The sequence below is a fragment of the Haliotis rubra genome, unplaced genomic scaffold (assembly GCF_003918875.1).
Source record: "Haliotis rubra isolate DU_JTF1 unplaced genomic scaffold, ASM391887v1 Scf199, whole genome shotgun sequence".
Taxonomy (NCBI): Eukaryota; Metazoa; Mollusca; class Gastropoda; order Lepetellida; family Haliotidae; genus Haliotis; species Haliotis rubra.
The window spans coordinates 1,017,231-1,041,005 of NW_025765991.1; the positions used below are offsets into that span (position 1 = coordinate 1,017,231).

General features: G+C 42.1%; 1 protein-coding gene across 2 annotated transcripts; it reads left to right on the plus strand.

The window, feature by feature from the left end:
• The first annotated feature begins 1,671 nt into the window (after positions 1-1,671).
• Positions 1,672-20,332, plus strand: LOC124275151. Of its 2 annotated transcripts, none has more exons than XM_046710645.1 (2): positions 1,672-1,911; positions 18,467-20,332. In XM_046710645.1, exon 2 carries the CDS (start codon positions 18,578-18,580, stop codon positions 19,730-19,732), a length of 1,155 nt encoding a protein of 384 aa, XP_046566601.1. In that variant the 5' UTR covers positions 1,672-1,911; positions 18,467-18,577; the 3' UTR covers positions 19,733-20,332. The 2 variants fall into 2 exon arrangements, with proteins under 2 accessions (XP_046566601.1, XP_046566602.1); XM_046710646.1 differs by lacking the exon at positions 1,672-1,911 and adding an exon at positions 6,615-6,899.
• Positions 20,333-23,775: the final 3,443 nt, after the last annotated feature.

Sequence of the window (23,775 nt, forward strand, 5' to 3'; positions counted from 1 at the left end):
ATATCTCATGATGCCAGTCACCACTGTCATCATATCTCATGATGCCAGTCACCACTGTCATCATATCTCATGATGCCAGTCACCACTGTCATCGTATCTCATGATGCCAGTCACCACTGTCATCATATCTCATGATGCCAGTCACCACTGTCATCATATCTCATGATGCCAGTCACTACTTTGTCTGGCCCAGACTCGAGTATTTACAGACATCCGCCATGCTAAACATACAAATAACCAAACACACACATGTAAAATATGTTATATTTGGGATTACACTTTCTAAGTAAAGTACAGATTCTAGTACTTTTTGGGTTGAGTCCCACCCTCAGCGTCTGGCACCTTATCGCCAGCCCACAAAGTCAGACGCCTAGACCGCTCAGCCACCGCGGCTTCCACTGAGCTTCTGGCAGCGGGGGCGGTGGGGTAGCCTAATGGTTCGTTGGCTCAGCACATGGGTACAAGTGTGAAGCCCATTTCTGGTGTCCCCCGCCGTGATGTTGCTGGAATATTGCTAAAAGCGGCGTAAATCCAAACTCAGTCAGTCAGTCAGTCTGGCTGAGCGGTCTACGCGTCTGACTTTGTGTATTTCAAACACACACATGCTCATGATCATGATTTAGTTGGAATGACACATCGGTAACAAACATTACCGATTCTATTTCCTGTTTTCACTTATTCCATATATAGAGGATACAAAACGATATTCCGTGTAATAACATTTTGATTAAACGAGTTAATTATTTGGTATCAAACGAGCGAAATCAAAATGGTATTTCATGGAAGATCGTTTAGTATCCTCTATTTATTACTCGGGGGAGTAATAAGATCCATTATTTGTTCAGGTGAACAACCGCCTTGCCCTTGCATGTGTTTGGGGGGCGGTGGGGTAGCCTAGTGGTTAAAGCGTTGGCTCGTCACGCCGAAGACCCGGGTTCGAATCCCGACATGGGTACAATGTGTGAAGCCCATTTCTTGTGTCCCCCGCCGTGATGTTACTGGAATATTGCTAAAAGCGGCGTAAAACCAAACTTAGTCAGTAGTTAGTGCATGTGTTTGGAACGGGGCCATCAGTGAGGCTGGATACGCTCTCCTAGGGTATCATCCCTACTGCACAGTGAATACATCGTCATGGTATACACCGAATATGACAAACAAGTCTGATGTTAATTATGGAAAGGGGTTTGTGATTTTGTTTCCAGATTCCGTAGCATGATGCTGTTATTCATTTAGATATGTAATGTACATTGGCGCATTGACATGTATAATGTGTTGTTTACAGATCTGCACGTAGGCATGTACAGTGATAAATATGTTGTTGACAGCTATGCACTGAAGCGTGTACTGTAAAGTTGTTTACACAGATACATATTTGGAGGACAGCATTATATATTTGACCTTGCGACTGACAGTTTAATCCTTTCATGACTTTTCCAGGCCGAGCCAGTCTCTGTTGTATACCAGCATTCCGGCAGGACACTTTAATAGGATAATAGTCCTGCTCCGATTCCGGGGGGTCATTTGTTTATACCTTGTGTACACTAGCTACCCACTTCAGAAGGCAGTTGGATGACAGTGGTGTCGATTCACCCGAACAATGGAATACGTACGATATGTCGTAAAACGCCCATTAAATGGCAGATGTCGTTATGCGATCGTGATCAAGCTTAAACTGAATATTCCACAACACATTTGCTGTGAGGGTTATAAGCGTAACGTTACAGAGTAGTTCACCTTGAGTCTTTAAATGTGACTTTCCGGTGCGTTAAGAGCAGTGAACCGTGCGTTTCGTTATATTGACAACTGAACACCATATAACTACAAGGTACATATCCCACACCTCTTGTCAGTAGACAGTGAACAGAGTGAGGGCTACACGTGTACTACATGCTGGTATTGATGAGTGGCATGGTGAGTATACCACGGTTGTAGCTGTCCATGTAACGAGTAGATACAAATATTCAATGTTTTTTAATGTCATTGAGGTTTAGGCTAGATAATCAAACGCTGTGAACGGTTGTGTCACCTAACCTTTTATATCTGACATGCAAGACAACCAACAAATTCAGAATCGACGTTTCCACTCTGTGCTATAACACGTTTTATCGAATAATATAATTGAAATACAAACGTTCATGCATGTTCTTCATACTGGGACCCGTGAAGATCCGGGGTAGAATTGGTCTTCAGCAACCCATTCTTGTCATAAAAGGCGACTATGCTTGTCGTAAAAGGCGACTAACGGGATCGGGTGGTCAGGCTCGCTGACTTGGTTGACACATGTCATCGGTTCCCAATTGTGCAGATCGATGCTCATGCTGTTAATCACTGGATTGTCTGGTCCAGACTCGATTATTTACAGACCGCCGCCATATAGCTGAAATATAGCTGAGTGCGGCGTAAAACTAAACTCACTCACTCACTCTTCATACTGGGAATATAACACCTCTGTTTTCTGTTATAACAAGATATCTTGCTTCCACGTAGGCCGCAGATATATGAAACATCCCATATTTGTTTTGTTATAACAATGTTATCTGGTTAGAACAAAGCAAAATATAACCGTTAATCAAAGACAAATTCAATATATTCAAGTGTTATAGAAGAGACCTCAAGTTCACGTTTGTCCTGTGTTATAATACAGACTGTCAAGGGACCTCAAGTCCATATTTGCCCTGTGTTATAACACAGTCAGAATAAGTGACCCCAAGCCCATGTCTGTGCTGTGTTTCAATACAGATAAACAAGTCACCTCAAACGACGATAGTGACCAGCATAGTTATGTTGAAAATTCAGGACACTCTCAGGAAAAATTGTAAACAAAAACAACGTCAAAGTCAGGAAAGATATATGGGAAACTTAATACCGTCCATAAACGACACAAACCTATTTTGAACAGTAAGTAAGATTTTGAACGCCAGACAACGTAGTACAAGAGTAAGTAATATTGATTTAGAGACATGGAAAGGTTACATTTAAAAGTTGTTTTATGGGAATTACGACTGTGAAAGCCAACAATCTGAGACGATTCAAAGTGAAGAAACAGATGATGTTTCCAATCTGATTTTAAAGAACGAAATAACTGAAAGCGACACGAGAAAGGCTATCAGTTCGATGAAAAGGAATAAATTGGCTGGTCACGATAAGTTGATTGCAGAATTATTTATACATGGCATTTGATTTGCATATACCATTTCTGTTAAATTTATTTAATAACATATTTGACTCTTGTTGTATCTCAGGTGAAAGGTCCAAAATTGCCCAAATCATTCAAAGTCTGTATTGAAATGTCAATGCCTATGTTAGAAAATAGCACTTGTATTTTGACTCCTTTGAATGGCCTATGGGTTTCAGACAACGATGTATCATGAGTCCATTGTTGTTCTGTATTTATATAAACGAGTTAGCAACTACAGTCCCTTTGATTTCATTTGAGACCGATGAATTTCTCACTAACACAAAATCTAATAATCGCAAAAAAAAACCCAACAAATTTCACAGGAAATCGACATACGAACTCTGATGATCTACCAGCAAGTGGTCCTCCCTCGTAAGAAATAGCGAAAAGTGACACATGAAATAATGATCGTTTGTTAAACAACTTTTTTATTCGGGTGTCCAAATTATGAGACAAATCATTAGAAGTTGGTCTGTCGATTTCATGTGACTGTGCAAAATTTTGTGTGAGTGAGCAATTCATCGGTCTCAAATGAAATCAAACGGACTGTAGTACTGAATTCTCAAACTGTTATGGGATACAACTCATGTCAGATATAGTGAAATTGTACTTATCTTGCTGATGACATTGTATTACTAGCAAATGTGTGCAAAGATTTATAAAATGAATTAGATATTCTATCTGATTTCTTTGATGAATTTGGTTTAAAAGTAAATTTGAACTAGTACTGAACTATCGGTTGTAAATAGATGAAATATTATGTTTGTGACCATCAAGTCCACGATTGTCATGTGTCATAATACAGATAACAACTTACCTAAAGTCCATGTTTCCCCTGTGTTTAAAAACTACAGATAAACAGGTAGCCCCACGTTCATGTTTGTCTTGTGTTATAATGGACCCTTATGTGACCTCAATTCCAGGGTTGTCCTATGTGATAACACAGATAAACAAGTCTATGGTATTTTTTCATTTATTTCAAATAAATTTTAGACCTCGATTTGCATACGTCTTCTCCAAAGTTCTTTCTTCGGCTTGGTACATAAATGAAATCTGGATTGATTTGCAAGCAAAATATTGCTTATATATGGACAGGGATATCTTTGTCCATCTCTCTCTCTCTCTCTCTCTCTCTCTCTCTCTCTCTCTCTCTCTCTCTCTCTCTCTCTCTCTCTCTCTCTCTCTCTCTCTCTCTCTCTCTCTCTCTCTCTCTCTCTCTCTCTCTCTCTCTCTCTCTCTCTCTCTCTCTCTCTCTCTCTCTCTTTGTCCATAGAAAGTGTGTACCCGTGGGAGCCAGGATGTGATGATACTCTCCGATTAAGATCGCTGGCCTCTCTGCACTATATTTGTTATATGTTAGACGTCGAGTATATTTAAATTCACTATATGAATAGCTTAATGTAAATGTTTTCTTTTTTCAATATGCCAACGGGTGTATGTCCATTCAGTTATAAAAATAATTAAGTACATGACATCTCACATATATATTTGTGACCATTTGTTGATGTACCGCAAATATAATGTTAAGCTAATGGCGGCCACGTTTAACATATTCTTTTCTTTGACCATAAAGCTTTGAAATCAAAGTTTTAATTTATTTTAGTACGTGTAAACATGCATTAATCTCGTATGACTCAATATGTTTGAATATGGTGATAGGCTGGCATTCATACTGTCCATTAAGATCCAATCCTTTGAAATGTGGCACGACACAACACAAACATGTTATCACAAATACTGTCACCGGACGGAGCCTTTCACTCATTGCAATCGGAAGGTAATCTATTGAACTGTATATCGGATCAGAGGGGATTAATGCATATCATTTATCGACACATACAGAGATCTCTTCAAGTAAGTCCCCTATTATTGACGTTCGTCAATGGTTTGGACAGAAGGTGCCGATTCACGATTTACAAATAACGACTACACCCCGTGTGCTTTGAATGATTTCTTCAAAAGTAAGAGTGTGCTTTGTCCACGGAGTCATTCAGTGGCTGTGTAAATGAGAGTGTACATTTGTGAGTGTTGCTAGTCAGTGAGCCTGAGAGGTGGGAAGCATGGCGATTGTTGTCCAAATCTTGTGATGGACATGGAATTCACTTGACAGCATGCCATTCGGCTGTCTTGACGTACGTCCAGTACGGCTGTCGTACACCTCAAAGGGCTGCCTTCACATGCATCTTATATGGCTGTCCTGACGTACATCTCCTATGGCTGTCCGGACGTACATCTCATACAGCTGTCCTGGCGTACATCTCATACAGCTGTTCTGACGTACATCTCATACAGCTGTCCTGACGTACGTCTCATACAGCTGTCCTGACGTACGTCTCATACGGCTGTCTTGACGTACATCTCATACGGCTGTCCTGACGTACGTCTCATACGGATGTCCTGACGTACGTCTCATACGGCTGTGCTGACGTACGTCTCATACGGCTGTCCTGACGTACGTCTCATACGGCTGTCTTGACGTACGTCTCATACGGCTGTCCTGACGTACGTCTCATACGGCTGTCCTGACGTACATCTCCTACGGCTGTCCTGACGTACGTCTCATACGGCTGTCCTGACGTACATCTCATATGGCTGTCCTGACGTACGTCTCATACTGCTGTCCTGACGTACGTCTCATACAGCTGTCCTGACGTACATCTCATATGGCTGTTCTGACGTACATCTCATACAGCTGCCCTGACGTACATCTCATACGGCTGTCCTGACGTACATCTCATACAGCTGTCCTGGCGTACATCTCATACAGCTGTCCTGACGTACATCTCATATGGCTGTCCTGACGTTCATCTCATAGAGCTGTCCTGGCGTACGTCTCATACAGCTGTCCGGACGTACATCTCATACTGCTTTCTTGACGTACGTCTCATACGGCTGTCCTGACGTACGTCTCATACAGCTGTCTTGACGTACAATCTTATTCTGCTGTCTTGACGTACATACGGCAAACATGTTGTTTTTTTACTCACATGAGAACATGGCGTTCCATCATGCTGTACATTCCATATGAAGACTATCATGCTGTACTTTCGATATGAATAGCATGAGGTTTATAGCTTAAAGTTTATATAGCATCATATAATGTAGTGTGAAAGTATTGGAAATGACAATATATTCACGCTTGACTCAGATCATGTGTTCATCATTTATATGAAATATATAGATAGCTGTTCGTTCTTCTGAAAGAGGTAACAGTCACGCCTTGATATTGCTTCGTTAAATTGACATACAATATTTGATTTTTATTAGGTATCTGTAATAGAATGTAAATATATTCAGTGAAATATCCGGATATATGACTACCACCAGGCCAGCCATTTCTCACGTTTATATCGATTGTAAATAGAGGACAAAAGCACCTGCCCTGTACAGCAAACACGTACGTCTATTACGGTGTGTGTTGTTACGTAACCTCACCTCTGTACTATTTGACAAGGAACTGGATAGATAGATAGTTGTTCCCGAGTATAGGAACAATTGTTCCAGAGTATAGGAACACCTGTACATAAGTTGAACTGAAAGGCGTTTGATTAGGAAGTCAAATACTATCCCACAATACTTCGATTCACACGCTGTTACAACGCTCTTACAACAGGGTGGTATGTAGGGCTCGAGTGAACAAATTCAATACTCAGTCAGGTTGGAATCCGACGTGAGTGTGGGGAGACGTGAATACCCCGGATAGGAAGACACCCACGTACAGGTATGTTCAACTTATAACAGTTTGTTTGTACAAACATTTGACTTGAGTTTTTGTTTTACTCGTCGATTTCTTCATACGCTGACTCTTGCAATTGGGACTATCCGTGTCTGTGTATCACGGACGGTCTAAGTTCCTCTGTCGGGGCTAGTCTACGTCGTACATAAAAAAAACAAAAACATATCTATTAAACTTTAAATATACGTATTTGAATCATATTTAAATCGTGATATTTGTGTATATGTGGAATCTTCTTTACACGATCTTTATAAGTAAATGAAATCATAGTTCCAAAATGTTAAATAAACTTTTATCTTGAGTCCTGCCTCTCATCATGTTCCCACATCCACCCTTAATGTCAACCCATCACCAACAACCACTCAAAATGTCAACCCATTACCCACATGCACCCTTAATGTCAACCCATCACCCACATCCATCCATGATGTCAATCTATTTACACATCCACCAATAATGTCGACCCATCACACACATCCACCCATACTGTCAACCCATCACCCACATCCACCCTTAATGTCAACCCATCACCCACATCTACACATAATGTCAACCCTTCACCCGCATCTGAACATAGTGTCAATCCGTCACCCACATCCACCCTTAATGTCAGCCCTTCACCCGCATCTACACTTAATGTCAACCCGCCACCCACATCCACCCATTGTGTCAACCCATCACTCACATAATGTCAACCCGTTACCCACATCCACCCTTAATGTCAACTCGTCACCTACATCTACCCTTAATGTCAACCCTTCACCCACATCTACACTTAATGTCAACCCTTCGCCCACATCTACACATTATGTCAAACTGTCATCCACATCCACCCTGAATGTCAACCCATCACCCACTTAATGTCAACCCGTTACCCACATCCACCCTTAATGTCAACCCGTCACCTACATCTACCCTAAATTTCAACCCATCATCCTCATCTACACTTAATGTCAACCCGTCACCCACTTAATGTCAACCCGTTACCCACATCCACCCTTAATGTCAACACGTCACCTACATCTACCCTGAATGTCAACCCGTCATCCTCATCTACACTTAATGTCAACCCGTCACCGACATCTACACTTAATTTCAACCCTTCACCCACATCCACCCTTATGTCAACATGTCACCCACATCTACTCTTAATGTCAACCCGTCACCCACATCTACACTTAATGTCAACACGTCACCAACATCTACACTTAATGTCAACCCGTCACCCACATCCACTCTTAATGTCAACCCATCACCCACATCTACACTAAATGTCAACCCTTCACTCGCATCTACACTTAATGTCAACCCGTCACCCACATCCACCCTTAATATCAACCAGTCACCCACATCTACACTTAATCTCAACCAGTCACCCACATCTACACTTAATGTCAACCCATCACCAACTTAATATCAACCCGTCACCCACATCCACCCTTATGTCAACCCATCACCCACATCTACACTTAATGTCAACCCATCCCCCACATCCACCCTTTATTTCACCCCATCACCCAAATTCACCCTTAATGTCAACCCATCACCAACATCCACCTATAATGTCAACCCATCACTCACATACACCCACATTGTCAACTCACCACCCACATCCACCCTTAAATTCAACCCATCACCCACATCCACCCATATTGTGTACCAATCACCCACATCCACCCATATTGTCTACCCATCACCCACATCCACCCTCATTGTCAACCCATCACCCACATCCACCAATATTGTCAACCCACCACCCACATCCACCCTTAATGTCAACCAACACCCACATCCACACTTAGTGTCAACCCATCACCCACATCCACCCATACTGTCAACCCATCACCCACATTAACCAATAATGTCAACCCATCACCGACATCCACACCTAATGTCACCCACATGTACCACATAATGTCAACCCGTCACCCACATCTAACCTCATATTGTCAATCCATCACCCACATCTACACTTAATGTCAACCCATCAGCCACATCTACACTTAATGTCAACCCATCACACACATCCACCCATATTGTCAATCCATCATCCACATCCACCCATATTGTCAACCCATCACCCACATCCACCCACATTGTCAACCCATCACCCACATCCACCCATATTGTCAACCCATTACCCACATCCACCCTCATTGTCAACCCATCACCCACATCCACCCATATTGTCAACCCATCACCCACATCTACACTTAATGTCAACCCATCACCCACATCCACCCACATTGTCAACCCATCACCCACATCCACCCACATTGTCAACCCATCACACACGTCCACCCACATTGTCAACCCATTATCCACATCCACCCATATTGTCAACCCATCACCCACATCTACACTTAATGTCAACCCATCACCCCATCTACACTTAATGTCAACTCATCACCTACATCTACACTTAATGTCAATCCGTCACCCACATCCACCCATATTGTCAACCCATCATCCACATCCACCCATATTGTCAACCCATCACCCATTTTGTCAACCCATCACCCACATCCACCCTTAATGTCAACCCATCACCCCATCTACCACATAATGTCAACCCGTCACACACATCCACCCATAATGCCAACCCACTACCCACATCCACACTTAGTGTCAACCCATCACCCACATCCACCTATATTGTCAACCCACCACCTACATCTACACTTAATGTCAACTCATCACCCACATCTACACTTAATGTCAATCCGTCACGCACATCCACCAATATTGTCAACCCATCACACACATCCACCCATATTGTCAACCCACTACCCACATCCACCCATAATGTCAACCCACTACCCACATCCACCCATAATGTCAACCCATCACACACATCCACCCATATTGTCAACCCATCACCCACATCCACCCATATTGTCAACCCACCACCCACACCCACCCTTAATGTCAACCCATCACCCACATCCACCAATATTGTCTACCCATCACCCACATCAACCCATATTTTCAACCCATCACCCACATCCACACTTAGTGTCAACCAACCACCCACATCCACCCATATTGTCTACCCATCACACACATCCACCCATATTGTCAACCCACCACCCACACCCACCCTTAATGTCAACCCATCACCCACATCCACCTTAATATCAACCCACCACCCACATCCATCCATATTGTCTACCCATCTCACACATCCACCCATATTGTCAACCAATCACCCACACCCACCCTTAATGTCAACCCATCACCTTTATTCACCCATAATCTCAACCCATCACCCACATCCACCCTGAATCTCAACCCATCACCACATCCACCCATAATGTCAACCCATCACCACAATCACCAACACCAACAACAACGATGACTTCATCCGATCCCAAAATTGCACTGTGTAAGTGGGTGTTGTAGTATTTGATTGGATGAGTGGGTATTGTGTGAGTGTTTGAGTCAGTGGTATCTTGTGTAAATAGGAGATGTGTGGGTGAGTGAGTGGATCCATGAGTGGATTTTGCGTTACTGAGTGTTTTAGTCAGTCAGTATTGTATGTGACTGAGCGGGTGTTGTACGTGCATGAGTGAGTGGTTATTGTGTTATTATATGTTTTTTCAGTAAGTGAGTGAGTGGATGGGTGACGTGTGAGTATAGGTGTCTGGTGAGTGGTTATTGTGTCAGAGAGTGTATTGTAAGTAAGTGAGTGAGGGAGTGGGTGATGGACGTGGGTTGCTACAAGAGATACTGAATACTCTACATACCATTTAACTTGGAAAACTGTCGTGAAATTTGATTATGCCTATTTTATCATGATTTCTTTCTGCAACAGTTTATGAAAATGGTAATCTGTGGATAGGTACTTCTGGGTAAAATAGATTGGTTCCATGAAGCCTGGGATACAAAATATATTAGCAGCCATATGACTCTACCGTGCTTGAGATGGGGTTTTTAAATCTGGGTAAACAGATTATGGAAGGTACCCATTATACGGGTTGTGTTGTGGGGTTCTTTTACATATATAAAGTCATTATTTTGAAAATTTAAACCATGTAGATATTTTCTTTGAGTGTTGACTAAACGCAAATACAGTTAATTTCTATTAATATACTATTGCTATTTTAAGATGTTTTCTATTGAAAATCACACATATGACAAAATGGAGTGAGATATATATTTTCACTTGTTCCTCATGTACGTATATCTTTAACGCGTTAAAATGTTATGAAATGTTTTGCAAATCATTTTCAAGTCTCTTGAGCAGTCCGACCAGTTTACCAGTTAGACTAGTCTACTCCAGTAGCGTCAAGTCGTAAAGTGGCAGATTAAACAATTAGGTGGGAGGAGGACTGGGGGTTAACGCAGCTTAAACCCGCCTCCACATGTGCCTATATTTACATCCCACATCGCCAGCGGTGCTTCATATATCAACAACCACTCAACATGTGATACACAGACGTAATGGAGTGCCCTAATGGTTAAAATAAGATTTGCTCGACCCCCATGTGTAATGTAGTAAAGCATATTTTTCTGTATCTATCATATTGTTTACAATACGAGGGCTCTTCGGGGAGAGGTAAACTATATTACATTACTCGTAATACCGTTTGCTCAACCCCTTGCATAGAGCGAAAGTACGTTTTAAACAAAAATCGCTTGCACCCATACGTTAAGGGACCAAGTACGCTTTGAATAGAATCAAAGTACCTTTTAAATACAGCAAACCTCTTAAATGAGTAGACTACTTAAGGGTCAATTAAGTGACAGTTTATCATCTTTCTCAAATTCCCAATGGCATGCAGAATTAGAAAGGATCTTAGTTCCAGTTTTTTTAGCATCGGTACAGTTAAAATTCACGATGTATGTATGTAGACATACCGGTCTTGTTTCGCTTGTTATTGTGTCGCTAGAGTTTTTTTCTGTCGTGAAAGATGTGTCTTAGTTTCATGACATGAGCAGACTGCTTACACTTCGCGATACGGTACCGAGCAGGAGCAACAGAACAAATGTCGTGTTGTTATACTTCGTCACGCCGAATGTGTACCAATTAATTGTTCTCGTCACGATATGGGAAATATTGCCGATTCCCCATTGTGCATCATGTTTAATGGTTCGATTCCCCATTGTGCATCAGGTTAATGGTTTCCCCCATGGTGATGTGTTTGAACGTTACAAGCGCCGTTTACCAATACCATACCAGTGAATATAGCGTGAACGCCAGGAGATGCCCATAGCTGTCCTTTATGGTCTAATTGACGTCATCGCTCGAATCAAAATTGATGTGTTCATGTTCAGATGGAGATCTGACGGAGCCAGACAAGTTGATTTGGTTGGTTGGTTTATTGTTGTATATTCCAGCTATCTGTAAAATTCGAGTCTGGACCAACAATCCAGCGATCAACAGCATGAGCATCGATCTACACAATTGGGATACGATGACATATGTCAACCACGTCAGTGAGCCTGACTACCCGATCCCGTTAGTCGCCTCTTGCGACATACATGGGTTGCGGGAGACCAATTCTAATCCCGGATCTTCACGGGTAGACAAACATGGGTTGAGGAAGACCAATTCTAATCCAGGATCTTCACGGGTAGACAAACATGGGTTGAGGAAGACCAATTCTAATCCAGGATCTTCACGGGTAGACAAACATGGGTTGACGGAAGACCAATTCTAATCCAGGATCTTCACGGGTAGACAAACATGGGTTGAGGAAGACCAATTCTAATCCCGGATCTTCACGGGTAGACAAACATGGGTTGAGGAAGACCAATTCTAATCCAGGATCTTCACGGGTAGACAAACATGGGTTGAGGAAGACCAATTCTAATCCCGGATCTTCACGGGTAGACACATGGGTTACTGAAGACCAATATTAATCCCGGATCTTCACGGGTAGACAAGCATGGAGTTACTGAAGACCAATTCTAATCCCGGATCTTCACGGGTAGACAAACATGGGTTGAGGAAGACAAATTCTAATCCCGGATCTTCACGGGTAGACAAGCATGGGTTACTGAAGACCAACCCTAATCCCGGATCTTCACGGGTAGACAAACATGGTTGAGGAAGACCAATTCTAATCCCGGATCTTCACGGGTAGACAAGCATGGGTTGAGGAAGACCAATTCTAATCTAGGATCTTCACGGGTAGACAAGCATGGGTTGAGGAAGACCAATTCTAATCCCGGATCTTCACGGGTAGACAAACATGGGTTGAGGAAGACCAATTCTAATCTAGGATCTTCACGGGTAGACAAACATGGGTTGAGGAAGACCAATTCTAATCTAGGATCTTCACGGGTAGACAAACATGGGTTGAGAAGACCAATTCTAATCCCGGATCTTCACGGGTAGACAAACATGGGTTGAGGAAGACCAATTCTAATCTAGGATCTTCACGGGTAGACAAACATGGGTTGAGGAAGACCAATTCTAATCTAGGATCTTCACGGGTAGACAAACATGGGTTGAGGAAGACCAATTCTAATCCCGGATCTTCACGGGTAGACAAACATGGGTTGAGGAAGACCAATTCTAATCTAGGATCTTCACGGGTAGACAAACATGGGTTGAGGAAGACCAATTCTAATCTAGGATCTTCACGGGTAGACAAACATGGGTTTAGGAAGACCAATTCTAATCCCGGATCTTCACGGGTAGACAAACATGGGTTGAGGAAGACCAATTCTAATCTAGGATCTTCACGGGTAGACAAACATGGGTTGAGGAAGACCAATTCTAATCCAGGATCTTCACGGGTAGACAAACATGGGTTGAGGAAGACCAATTCTAATCCAGGATCTTCACGGGTAGACAAACATGGTTGAGGAAGACCAATTCTAATCCCGGATCTTCACGGGTAGACAAACATAGGTTGAGGAAGACCAATTCTAATCCCGGATCTTCACGGGTAGACAAACATGGGTTGCGGAAGACCAATTCTAATCCAGGATCTTCACGGGTAGACAAACATGGGTTGCGGAAGACCAATTCTAATCCAGGATCTTCACGGGTAGACAAACATGGGTTGCGGAAGACCAATTCTAATCCAGGATCTTCACGGGTAGACAAACATGGGTGCGGAAGATCAACAGATCTTCACGGGTAGACAAACATGGGAGGGAAGACCAAGGATCTTCACGGGTCAGAGCTAGCAGATTTGCGGATGTGCTCAGTGTCCTGTTTGAAGAGCAGACATCTTGCGAACCTCCCAATCACCTCAGTCTTAATCTCATCCTATAAGTGTCTCAAACAAACTGCATAATATGTCCCATTCACTGTCTTGTGTTTTAGACGATAGTCCTAGTTTGTGAGATGCCGGTACCCCGCTGACAGGACGGTGTTTGCCGTATCTGACTGGGGTCATGGCAAAGACACCACTGAGTGAGTGAGTTTAGTTTTACGCCGCTTTTAGCAATATTCCAGCAATATCACGGCGGGGGACATCAGAAATGGGTTTCAGACATTGTATCCATGTGTGGAATCGAACCTGGGTCTTCGCCGTGACGATGAACGCTTTGACCAGTAGTCTACCCCACCGCCCGAAATACTCCGAAAATGTAGTTTGGCCCCATACTGGAATTGGTGAGTACACGTTTTCGTCATACTCACAATCGTTGCAAAACCTTTCTGCCTCAACTTCGAGCAGTGTGTAGATCATCACCAGATATGTTGTTCCGCGAGTGTATTTGATCAGATGACGAAACACATACAAAGAGAGAAAGTACCCCTTCAATACGGACGATATTACGAAACGTCTCCGTCCGGGGTACAGATGTCACACTACTTTTTAGCTTTAGCTTCATTTCGTCTGAATGTACATGTATATAGGTGTATCTACAGACTATCGCGAAACCTGTGGTCCAGGATCTCTAGTGCTGACAGATCCAACACGGACACACGTCCCTCGCGGTGCTGTCAGGCACCCTGAGCCTTCGTCATGATCAGCGACCTGCACTGTGTCGACACAGTTTGTTACACTGCTTTCATATGTACATTTGGGGAGCAAGGATCCTGGTGATATCTTATCATGAATGTATTCATCAAAATATGTTTGTTTAAATATGCAGACGATTGTGTGTCTGTCCTGTTATTGGATCTTTTCGAGCGGCAACGTGGAGTGAACACGTGTTTCACGGTCTCGCGTTTTTAAACCAACGAGCAAAGGGAGGCTACTTGATGATGATTACTTTGAAGCGCACGTAAAATTCCTCAGCATTGTTCAGTGATCAGTTGAAACACAATTGACATCTTATCACAAATTTGATAAGCAAAATGAATATCGATAGATGACGATACGCGCAAACAGGATGCTACAGATATATAGACAGTGATGCTGAAGTCACAACAACAATATGTTAGAAATGTTCCCGATGTAGAGACTTTTCATATTAAATATAAAAACACGAGTTTCAAAAGATGACAACGCCAAGGTTTAAAAGGGATGTAAACTTTCATCGTTAAATAAAACAACAATGGTGAGACACTTGTGACATTTCAAATAATCCTAATGCGAGTCTCAAGGTATTCTCGTGGAGATCTCGTACAGCTGAGAAGATGTTGATTTATTTCCAATTCAGGGCCACGTAAATAACCACAGGCAGATATAGTGTTTATCGATCTCATTAAGATCACATAAAACGGCTCACCGCCTCATTGTTATTGGACGACATGTGCCGAGTAGGAACCGACTAGCGTCAAGGATATAGCAGCCTGGTCTTGTGTGCACGACCTACAGCGATGCCGCTTCACATAAAACACGTACACAGTAACCCGCTATCGAGTACTGAATACAAATGTGATATTTTGTTTTCACGATGTAGACACAATACTGTACTTTAACTTAAATTCAAATTGAACACACGTAGTTATTTACAGGTATATAAATTTATGTCGACAAGATTTAAATAAAGAAACATAAAAATTGCAGAATTTGTTTTCAGTTGTCTGTAGACAAGTTGACTTTTGACCCTGTACCATAATGATATTCTTTAAGATGGTATGTGTCACAGGTACCAAATGAACCATCAGATGTGATTTTAATTTTGATTAAATTACACTTACAAATTCCCCCGAAATTGAAAGTGGGTGTTGTTACCTCACAGTCCGTCTTACAATGTTCCCGCACACGAAGCCAATGTTAAGAGTAAATAAATATGCAGAAAATATTGCCACACAGCCGCTTGTGTTGAGATCAATATTATTATGTGTTGTGTATATGTAATCAAACCCATTGGTATATTTTTATGCATAGGCCAGACCGTGTTCCAAGTGAGGTCCCGGGTTCTATGAACTATACGTTGTAGAACTAGCCACCACAATATCTAAATCGTTACGGGGAACCATATCTCTGTGTATATCTATATACATATTTATACCTTGTATAGCGGTGTCGAAACAAGCGACATAGAAACCTGTCTCTTTCATGATTAGACAGAAGCGGGGTATGGGATGGTTGGTTGGTTCTGTAAACATTGCTTATTCTATACTTGGAAGAATATATGGCTGATTTGGAATGAATATATCCCGAACCATGAAGCGGTATGGACACAGTGGCAGGCTATTGATGCTGTTGCTTTGATATGACCAAGGCGGAGTTCTGCTGAAGCAAACCCTTCCAGTTTAGCGATAAAACTGGATATTTTTGTCCGTTATTCTGTGCCCTTAAAGGGGCTCTTGTGTCATTGATACTTGGGTGTAGATTTATTGTATGGAACAAGCTCTGGATTTTCACGCCATGAGAGCTGGGTGTGAACGTATATCAGATTGTGTCAGTTAACGAGCAAGGTTTGGACTGGAGTAACGTTGTCTCAATGCGTGTATTTCAAGCACCGGGTGGAAAACCGTCGAGAGTCACGCGCGATTCTTAACATGAGTACAGTGGACGCTCATTGCCCATAATTATATGTCTAGACTGCTGTTATCCACTCACTCACTCTCCAACACACCCACCAACTCACTCGCTCACTCACTCATCCAACCTCTCACTCACTCACCAACTCACACACAAACCCAGTGTCCCACTCACTCTCTCTCAGAAACTAAAGACGTTACAGGCACAGAAATCCAGGTACTCACAATGTGAGGCTATTTACGTACAAATGCTATATGACCGATCTATACGTATACATTGTCACAGTGTGACAGTTGGTGACAATTTATGACTTAGGTAATGAATCTTTCTGCATCCACATTTCTTTGTATGAATGCATTCTCTTTGTGACCTCCACACTAAGTCTGACCCGAACAAACTCTATCCAAGGTCATGTTTACCTGCATGGGTAACGATCACATTCTCTTCCTCTAGTCATCCCGAGACATGTGGGCAATCTGGGTAAGAATATAGCTCCACTGATACCTACCCTAGTCAGAGGAGCAGAACTAGTGAATCAGGTCGTCAAACGTGACTAGCCTGATCGCATATTGTCGCATTTAAATTACATTGATCGATGTTCATTATGTGAGGTGAGGTGAAATTGGGTTTAACGTCGTGCTTGAGAATATTTCGCTCATATGACGACGTGCATGCGTGTGTATGTGTATGTGCGGCTGCTTGTACTAGCCCAGACTTAAGCCGGTTTTATAGTGCTAGCTCACTGAGATACCATGCCGCAGTGAAGCATGAATACCCCACTCAGACACATTATACTGACTGCGAGCCGACCAGTCCTTGTTGTACCCATTAATGCCGAGCGCCAGGCAGGGACCAACAAGTACCATATTTTAACGTCTTTTGGTATGACGCGGTCGGGGATCGAACCCGCGACCTTCCGCTCTCCGGGCGGACGCTCTAACCACTACACCACGGAGGCGGTCGGGGATCGGTTCATTATGTAAATCACATTGCTGTATGATCTGGACAGCATTACGTATTCTTAACTTTGATCGTAGCCAATGTGTTAAGAATGGGCTTAAGAAGTTCGTAGGGCTACGAACGTTTCAAGAATAGCTAGCCTGGTCCATGACGTTGAAAAAGCAGCCCAATAAACCAGTGATAAGTAGTAGTAGAAAGTATGACATAACCATCATGCACGGTGTAGTCACGGAACTAGGAATTCCATTTAAACTGCATTACTCTGAAGTAGAGCCTACCTCTGTGTACGTCCCGCTCCACACACTAATGGCTGTGTAAATATTAACAGAAACACCAACATACCTTTTCCATACGGGTTTACCCCTTGAAGTAATCTGTTGTTTACGTTTGTGTTTATTTTGCTAAGAAACACCTGCACGCTATCAGCCGAGACAGGAATGTATATTTCACACAGCGCAAGACTCATAAATCCAGATTTAGATATGAATGTTTCGGGACATATTACTTTCAGTTTAAAATAAGGGATAAAATTGAATACATTTTATTAATTTCTTTTATCTTTTTTTTTCAGGAACATGTTTCGGGACATATTACTTTCAGTTTAAAATATGGGATAAAATAGAATACATTTTATTAATTTCTTTCTTTCTTTTTTTTCAGGAACATGTTTCGGGACATATTACTTTCAGTTTAAAATAAGGGATAAAATAGAATAAATTTTATTAATTTCTTTCTTCTTCTCTTTTTCAGGAAAACTTTAATTAATAATGAACATATAATAAGTGCAGCCAATTAAAGGATACAAGTTGATGGTTAAACAAGTCAGTCTGAGTATTTCGGGTACAAAATCGGACGGTCAAAATGAAAAGCTGGACATTCCAATACAGGAACTCGGAAATAGCCCGAGCTCAGAACAAACGAGAAGAGAGACTACTGAACCTAGAGATTGATAGCAGGCGTGGCATTAAAGACGAACACAAATACTGGATGAAGAATTATCAACACGAACAACGATTGGTGGAGAGAGAGCTCGAGAGGATTAGACATGGAATGAAAAAGAAACCCCTGTTACCCACGGCGTCAGGGAATGTTGGGAATTTGACGCTAAATGGTTACAGTCACGTGACCCCACGCGGTCGGAACAGTCGGCTAGAGAACCTGATGGCTAATGTGAAATATGCCAATGAAAATGTGACCCCGTATGACAGAGACAGTTGGAACGTTAGAGGCATTGTACCTGTTGAAAACGAGCGGCACCCCCTGTACGAATCGAGTGACACAATAGCCGACCACTCAGGGAGCCCTCGCGTGAGCGCAGTGCTGACGATAGAGGCCTATCCAGGTTTGGCATTATTATCACCTCGGGAGAGCGACCGGCAGGATATTACAGAACGTGTGGTCAGATCACCTCGTAATATTGACCCAAACCTGAAAGAAGGCCACAACACGACGGACCCCCCCTGCCAAGCTGAACAGGAAAGTTTGGATGATTTAGACCCAAGGGAGAAATCAATAGAGAGGAATATTAGTGGCAGCGAAGGTGATTTACAAAGCGTCCTTCTTGAACCAGATATAAGAAGCAGGCGTCGATCTCACAGGGCATCTCTTGATCTTACTCAGCTTGCTTCTGTGGATATGAAGTCAGTGAAATCTAACGTTTCTAGGCGCCTGTCGGAAGATCCGCAACGGAGAGAAGTTACGTCAAATAAGACGTCACGAGACGTCAAGACAGATGAGCCGGATAAAGTCCAGATACAGGAAGAGGACCAGAAAGCCAAGGATGTGGCACGGAGGGCTTCCCGACCCAGGGGGCCTGCAGTGGATGCCCATAAGAAGCCGATGGACTTGGATCCCGAACATTACAACCCTGATGGTTCTCTGAGGAGAATACACGCCATGCCCTCCTCTGATAAGACATGGGAAGAAGCTAAGAAGGCAAGGTACATCCGATCCAAGGAGGCAACAGAACGAGAGAGGGAACTATCCGTGGAAGAAATCTTTGGGAAAAGAAAATAGAAAAAATGGATATATCATCATCATCTTTTTCACCGAAACTCTCCTGGATTATCTCGACTCATCACGATTCATCATGGCCAGTTTTCTGGACGACATCAATGTGTTAAGTGCTATGCACCTGTCTGAATGGACTCAAGGAATGTGTCAAATCTTTAGTACTTCTATTACTTTAGACCGTTCGATGTGATGACGAATGATGACCATACGTCATGGTCACAGGGATAGCGGACATATGTTCTATTGCAGTTGGTGATGTATACTTTCTACAGTGACCGTTGGTACTTTGAGGTCCACTGTAATCACATTATTGGCATTACTAAAATACGTATTGTTATATTTATTTATTTCAGTCATAAACGTTCCCGACAAACAGTATTACATAGGGTAACACTGAAACCTGGGACAATGTACTTGTATACTATTTAACTGCTAATATAGAATACATAGTGAGTGACGTTTTTTGTTGATAATTGTCTGTAATTACTTCACATATGACCCATGTAGTTATTTAGATGTATTGTTTCATGTCCAACCTGTGGTGTTAGCAGCTTGTTTCTTGACAGGCACACGGAGAAATAGCATTAAATTAATGACCTGTCATTTAACATGTAGCGTTATTTGTGTTGTCCAATCCTCTATGGTTGGAAACAAGACAACCATGGTAGAGGTTATAGAGCTTCACCACATTGGAACAATGCTATTCAGACCTGATCTGTGGAACAAAGCGTCTCGAGGGTATAAGTTACTAAAATTAATCACACGCATGCAAGTGTCATTTACACTGGTTTACGTTTCAGTTGAATAGTGTGTAACCTTGACTCTGATAGCTAATCTGTACTTTGGGCTGTTAGTCTTATTTGTAACGCTTATTCTGTAGACAAAACGTCAGGTGAACATTCTTTGATATACGATTACCGGTGGGGAAGCTCCTGGACTCAGACTGTTATTGCTTTAAAATTTTAAGGCATTTCCAGCCAAGATCATTCATGTGGAAGTCATCACCGTCCTCTGTTTAAGTCAGTCTAATTATTAAGTAAACTTTCAATTTAAGAGGATGCGAGAAAAAGACAGGAAAATACCTTTCACAAATACCTTTGTGTTTTCACACGTGGTAGTAAGAATGTTGCTTTTCGACACCTCCAAATATCACTAGCTTACCTGTCGGGCAACATAAAGTATACACCTTAACACTGGAGTTGACCAAAACATCATCAGAGTGTTGTCAACCCGTTACTAGGGTGAACACAGGGGCGGACACTGAACAAACGTAACATCATAACCTAGCGTTGATTCGTTTCAATTACATCTCCATCGAAGGACCATTCCTGCTTGTGTCATTTCCGCCACCATCAAACTTGCTTGTATGCTTTCTTTTGCCCTTCTGTTTAGTTTACTTCTTAAATGATTGGTGTATGCTACTTAATGGGTGCAAAGAAATTAATATTGACAGCTCAGATTTCTTATTGACTTAGATATAATGAAATATATTGCATTGGCATCACAAAGCTGCTTGACAGGACGTCTGACTACGCACATGGCAATGGGCACTTTGAAGAACAGTTTAAAGAGCTGTAATAACAGCTGTATAAAGGCATGTAAATGGAACAACGGTTAGTCCCTCATGCAAGGAAGATGCATTTATATGGCTGTGGTCTCGCCACCTGTGTTTGTGATGAGATATGGCGAGAGTGAATTATTGGATAAGGTGAGCCATGTTGGCGTATGGCAGCTTAATGTCAAATCAATCGAAGGCACTTTGTTCGTGAAGCTGTCACAAGACTGTGCTGAGACTGCAGTCGTACAGGGTGTGAACGTACCAGATACTGCTCTGTTGTTAATCTTGAGGGATGTTGAATAACAACATTTTTTACGTACAGGTTTCAGGGGCTTCTTCTTGCTTCTTCATTTACATGATTACAGCGTAAGAATGTAGCAGTGTAAGTATAAAACGTCACAATTTAATTCTGGAAACCCCAAAGTCCAGGAACTCACCGCACTGTAGCCAGTTTCTGATAAAGGATTTGACAAAATTCAACATACGGTTATCATGAACATATGCTAAGAATGGAAAACATTTTTTTTTTCGAAAACTTAAACTTTAAACTACCTCGCCCATGGGCCGGCCAGAATAAATTATAATAATGAAATTAATGTTCATGGTATTTCTAGCCCTCTCTAAATTCTTTAACCCGTGAAGGTCCGGGTTAGAATATTGATCTTCAGTAACCCATGCTTGTCGTAAGAGGCGACTAACGGGATCGGGTGGTCAGGCTCGCTGACTTGGTTGACACATGTCATCGTATTCCAATTGCGCAGGTCGATGCTCATGCTGTTGATCACTGGATTGTCTGGTCCAGATTCGATTATCTATAGCTGGAATATTGCTGAGTGCGGCGTAAAACTAAACTCACTCACTCCAACTTCTTTAAGGGAAAACCGTAGATTCCAGTATTTATTGTCTAGGTGATGCGTCCGGTTAACTAGATTCAAAGAGTTTTTTTTGTCGTGTAACCAGAATTAAAAAGTATTACATATGTGTAATGATCAAATGTAACTAAGTCACCAGGCAAAAAAAGTATGCTCTTAACCCGATAATTTGACTTTTGAAACGTTATCTGACCTTACCAGACTACATAAAAGTTGCCGAAACATGGCAAGGGCGAAATTTGAAACAGACCAACAGTATTACGGGTTCGTCATCGTAGAATAGGCTTTCTTGTTTGTTCCAATTTAAGCCACCTTCAACCACGAATTGTTATAGCCATCTATCCACCAAGCCACATGTAGGTCGTTTCACTTTAAGTGTATTTGTCCAACAACAGGTAAGCCCGTGTTTGTGCGGATCATTACAAAGTTGGAATATATGCTGGACATGTTCTACAAGTTGATTCCTGAAAATTCCTAATTACATACAAGGTTAAAAAGGAACTCGTGGGTAGTATATCTCTTCCGTTGTTTGATTTCTCAGTACAGAATACATAGTAGGTATCTCATATAGAAACAGCATAGTGTACACGTGCAAACTTCGAACAAATATAAACATTAATTGCACTGCTAGTAATATAGTGCTGCGAATGAATCACGCTCTCGTATCATCAAGACAGCTTTTATACTTAGACGGCCATGCACAATAGACAGGCCCTGGCTGACCCGGGTCGCTGGCTGAAACACTGTCAGGTGCGTGGAGACTTGACACAATCAGGAGATCATACACAGTCGACACTACCGCCATTGTACTGCGGGTCCTTCTACGCACAACGTCTGTGATACAAACAGTTGTCAAGGTCTTTCGTCTCCGGTTTTCAGGTTGTTGGGTCTCGTCTTCTAAAGATTTTGCATTAGAAGCTTCGTGTGAAATTCACTTCGGTAATTTGTTTACACTTCAAAGGGATCAGAGGTAGCGTTCAAACCTCTCGTAAAGAAGTGGTTGTATTGAGGTGAACAGCACGGGGTTACGACAAGGTTCTCACCTTTGTTGATTGCTGTTTATACTATGCCTATCCCAAAGCGATTGACAAAATATAATGGGCACTAACTTGGATTAAATGTGTGCGCTACAGCCATTATATTGGGGTAGGGGTCCAGATTTACATTTCTGATATTCCTATTCACAGTTGCATGTTACGAGATTGTTTAGTACACAGATCTAGAGGGAAGACATCCGTAGCCATTTTGGATTTACTATGGCTGCCGGAATCAAATGCAAACTGGCTAAACCACAGATATTATGTCGAAGATTGTATCCGTAGATAACAACAAGCCTTAAATGCACAATTTGTAAATTTAAGTTTGAGATGCCCACCAATAGTTTAAATTGAAAGTCTGATTTATGAAAGATGAGTAATAAACAGTAGAAAACAGTAGAAAACTACTGTGTTGACAATCTGGATAACTCAGATGGTACTATGCCCTGGTCGGATGTCTCGAAGTTCGGATAACACGATATTTTTTCTTGGTCCCATAAATATCGAGACAACGGTGCTCGACTGTATCTATTATTACTGGCGTATATACGTATGTCATATGGGCATCTCAGCCAAATG

Excerpts from the sequence above, each read along its gene's own strand:
- LOC124275151 (XM_046710645.1), top strand. The coding sequence starts at position 18,578 with ATGAAAAGCTGGACATTCCAATACAGGAACTCGGAAATAGCCCGAGCT.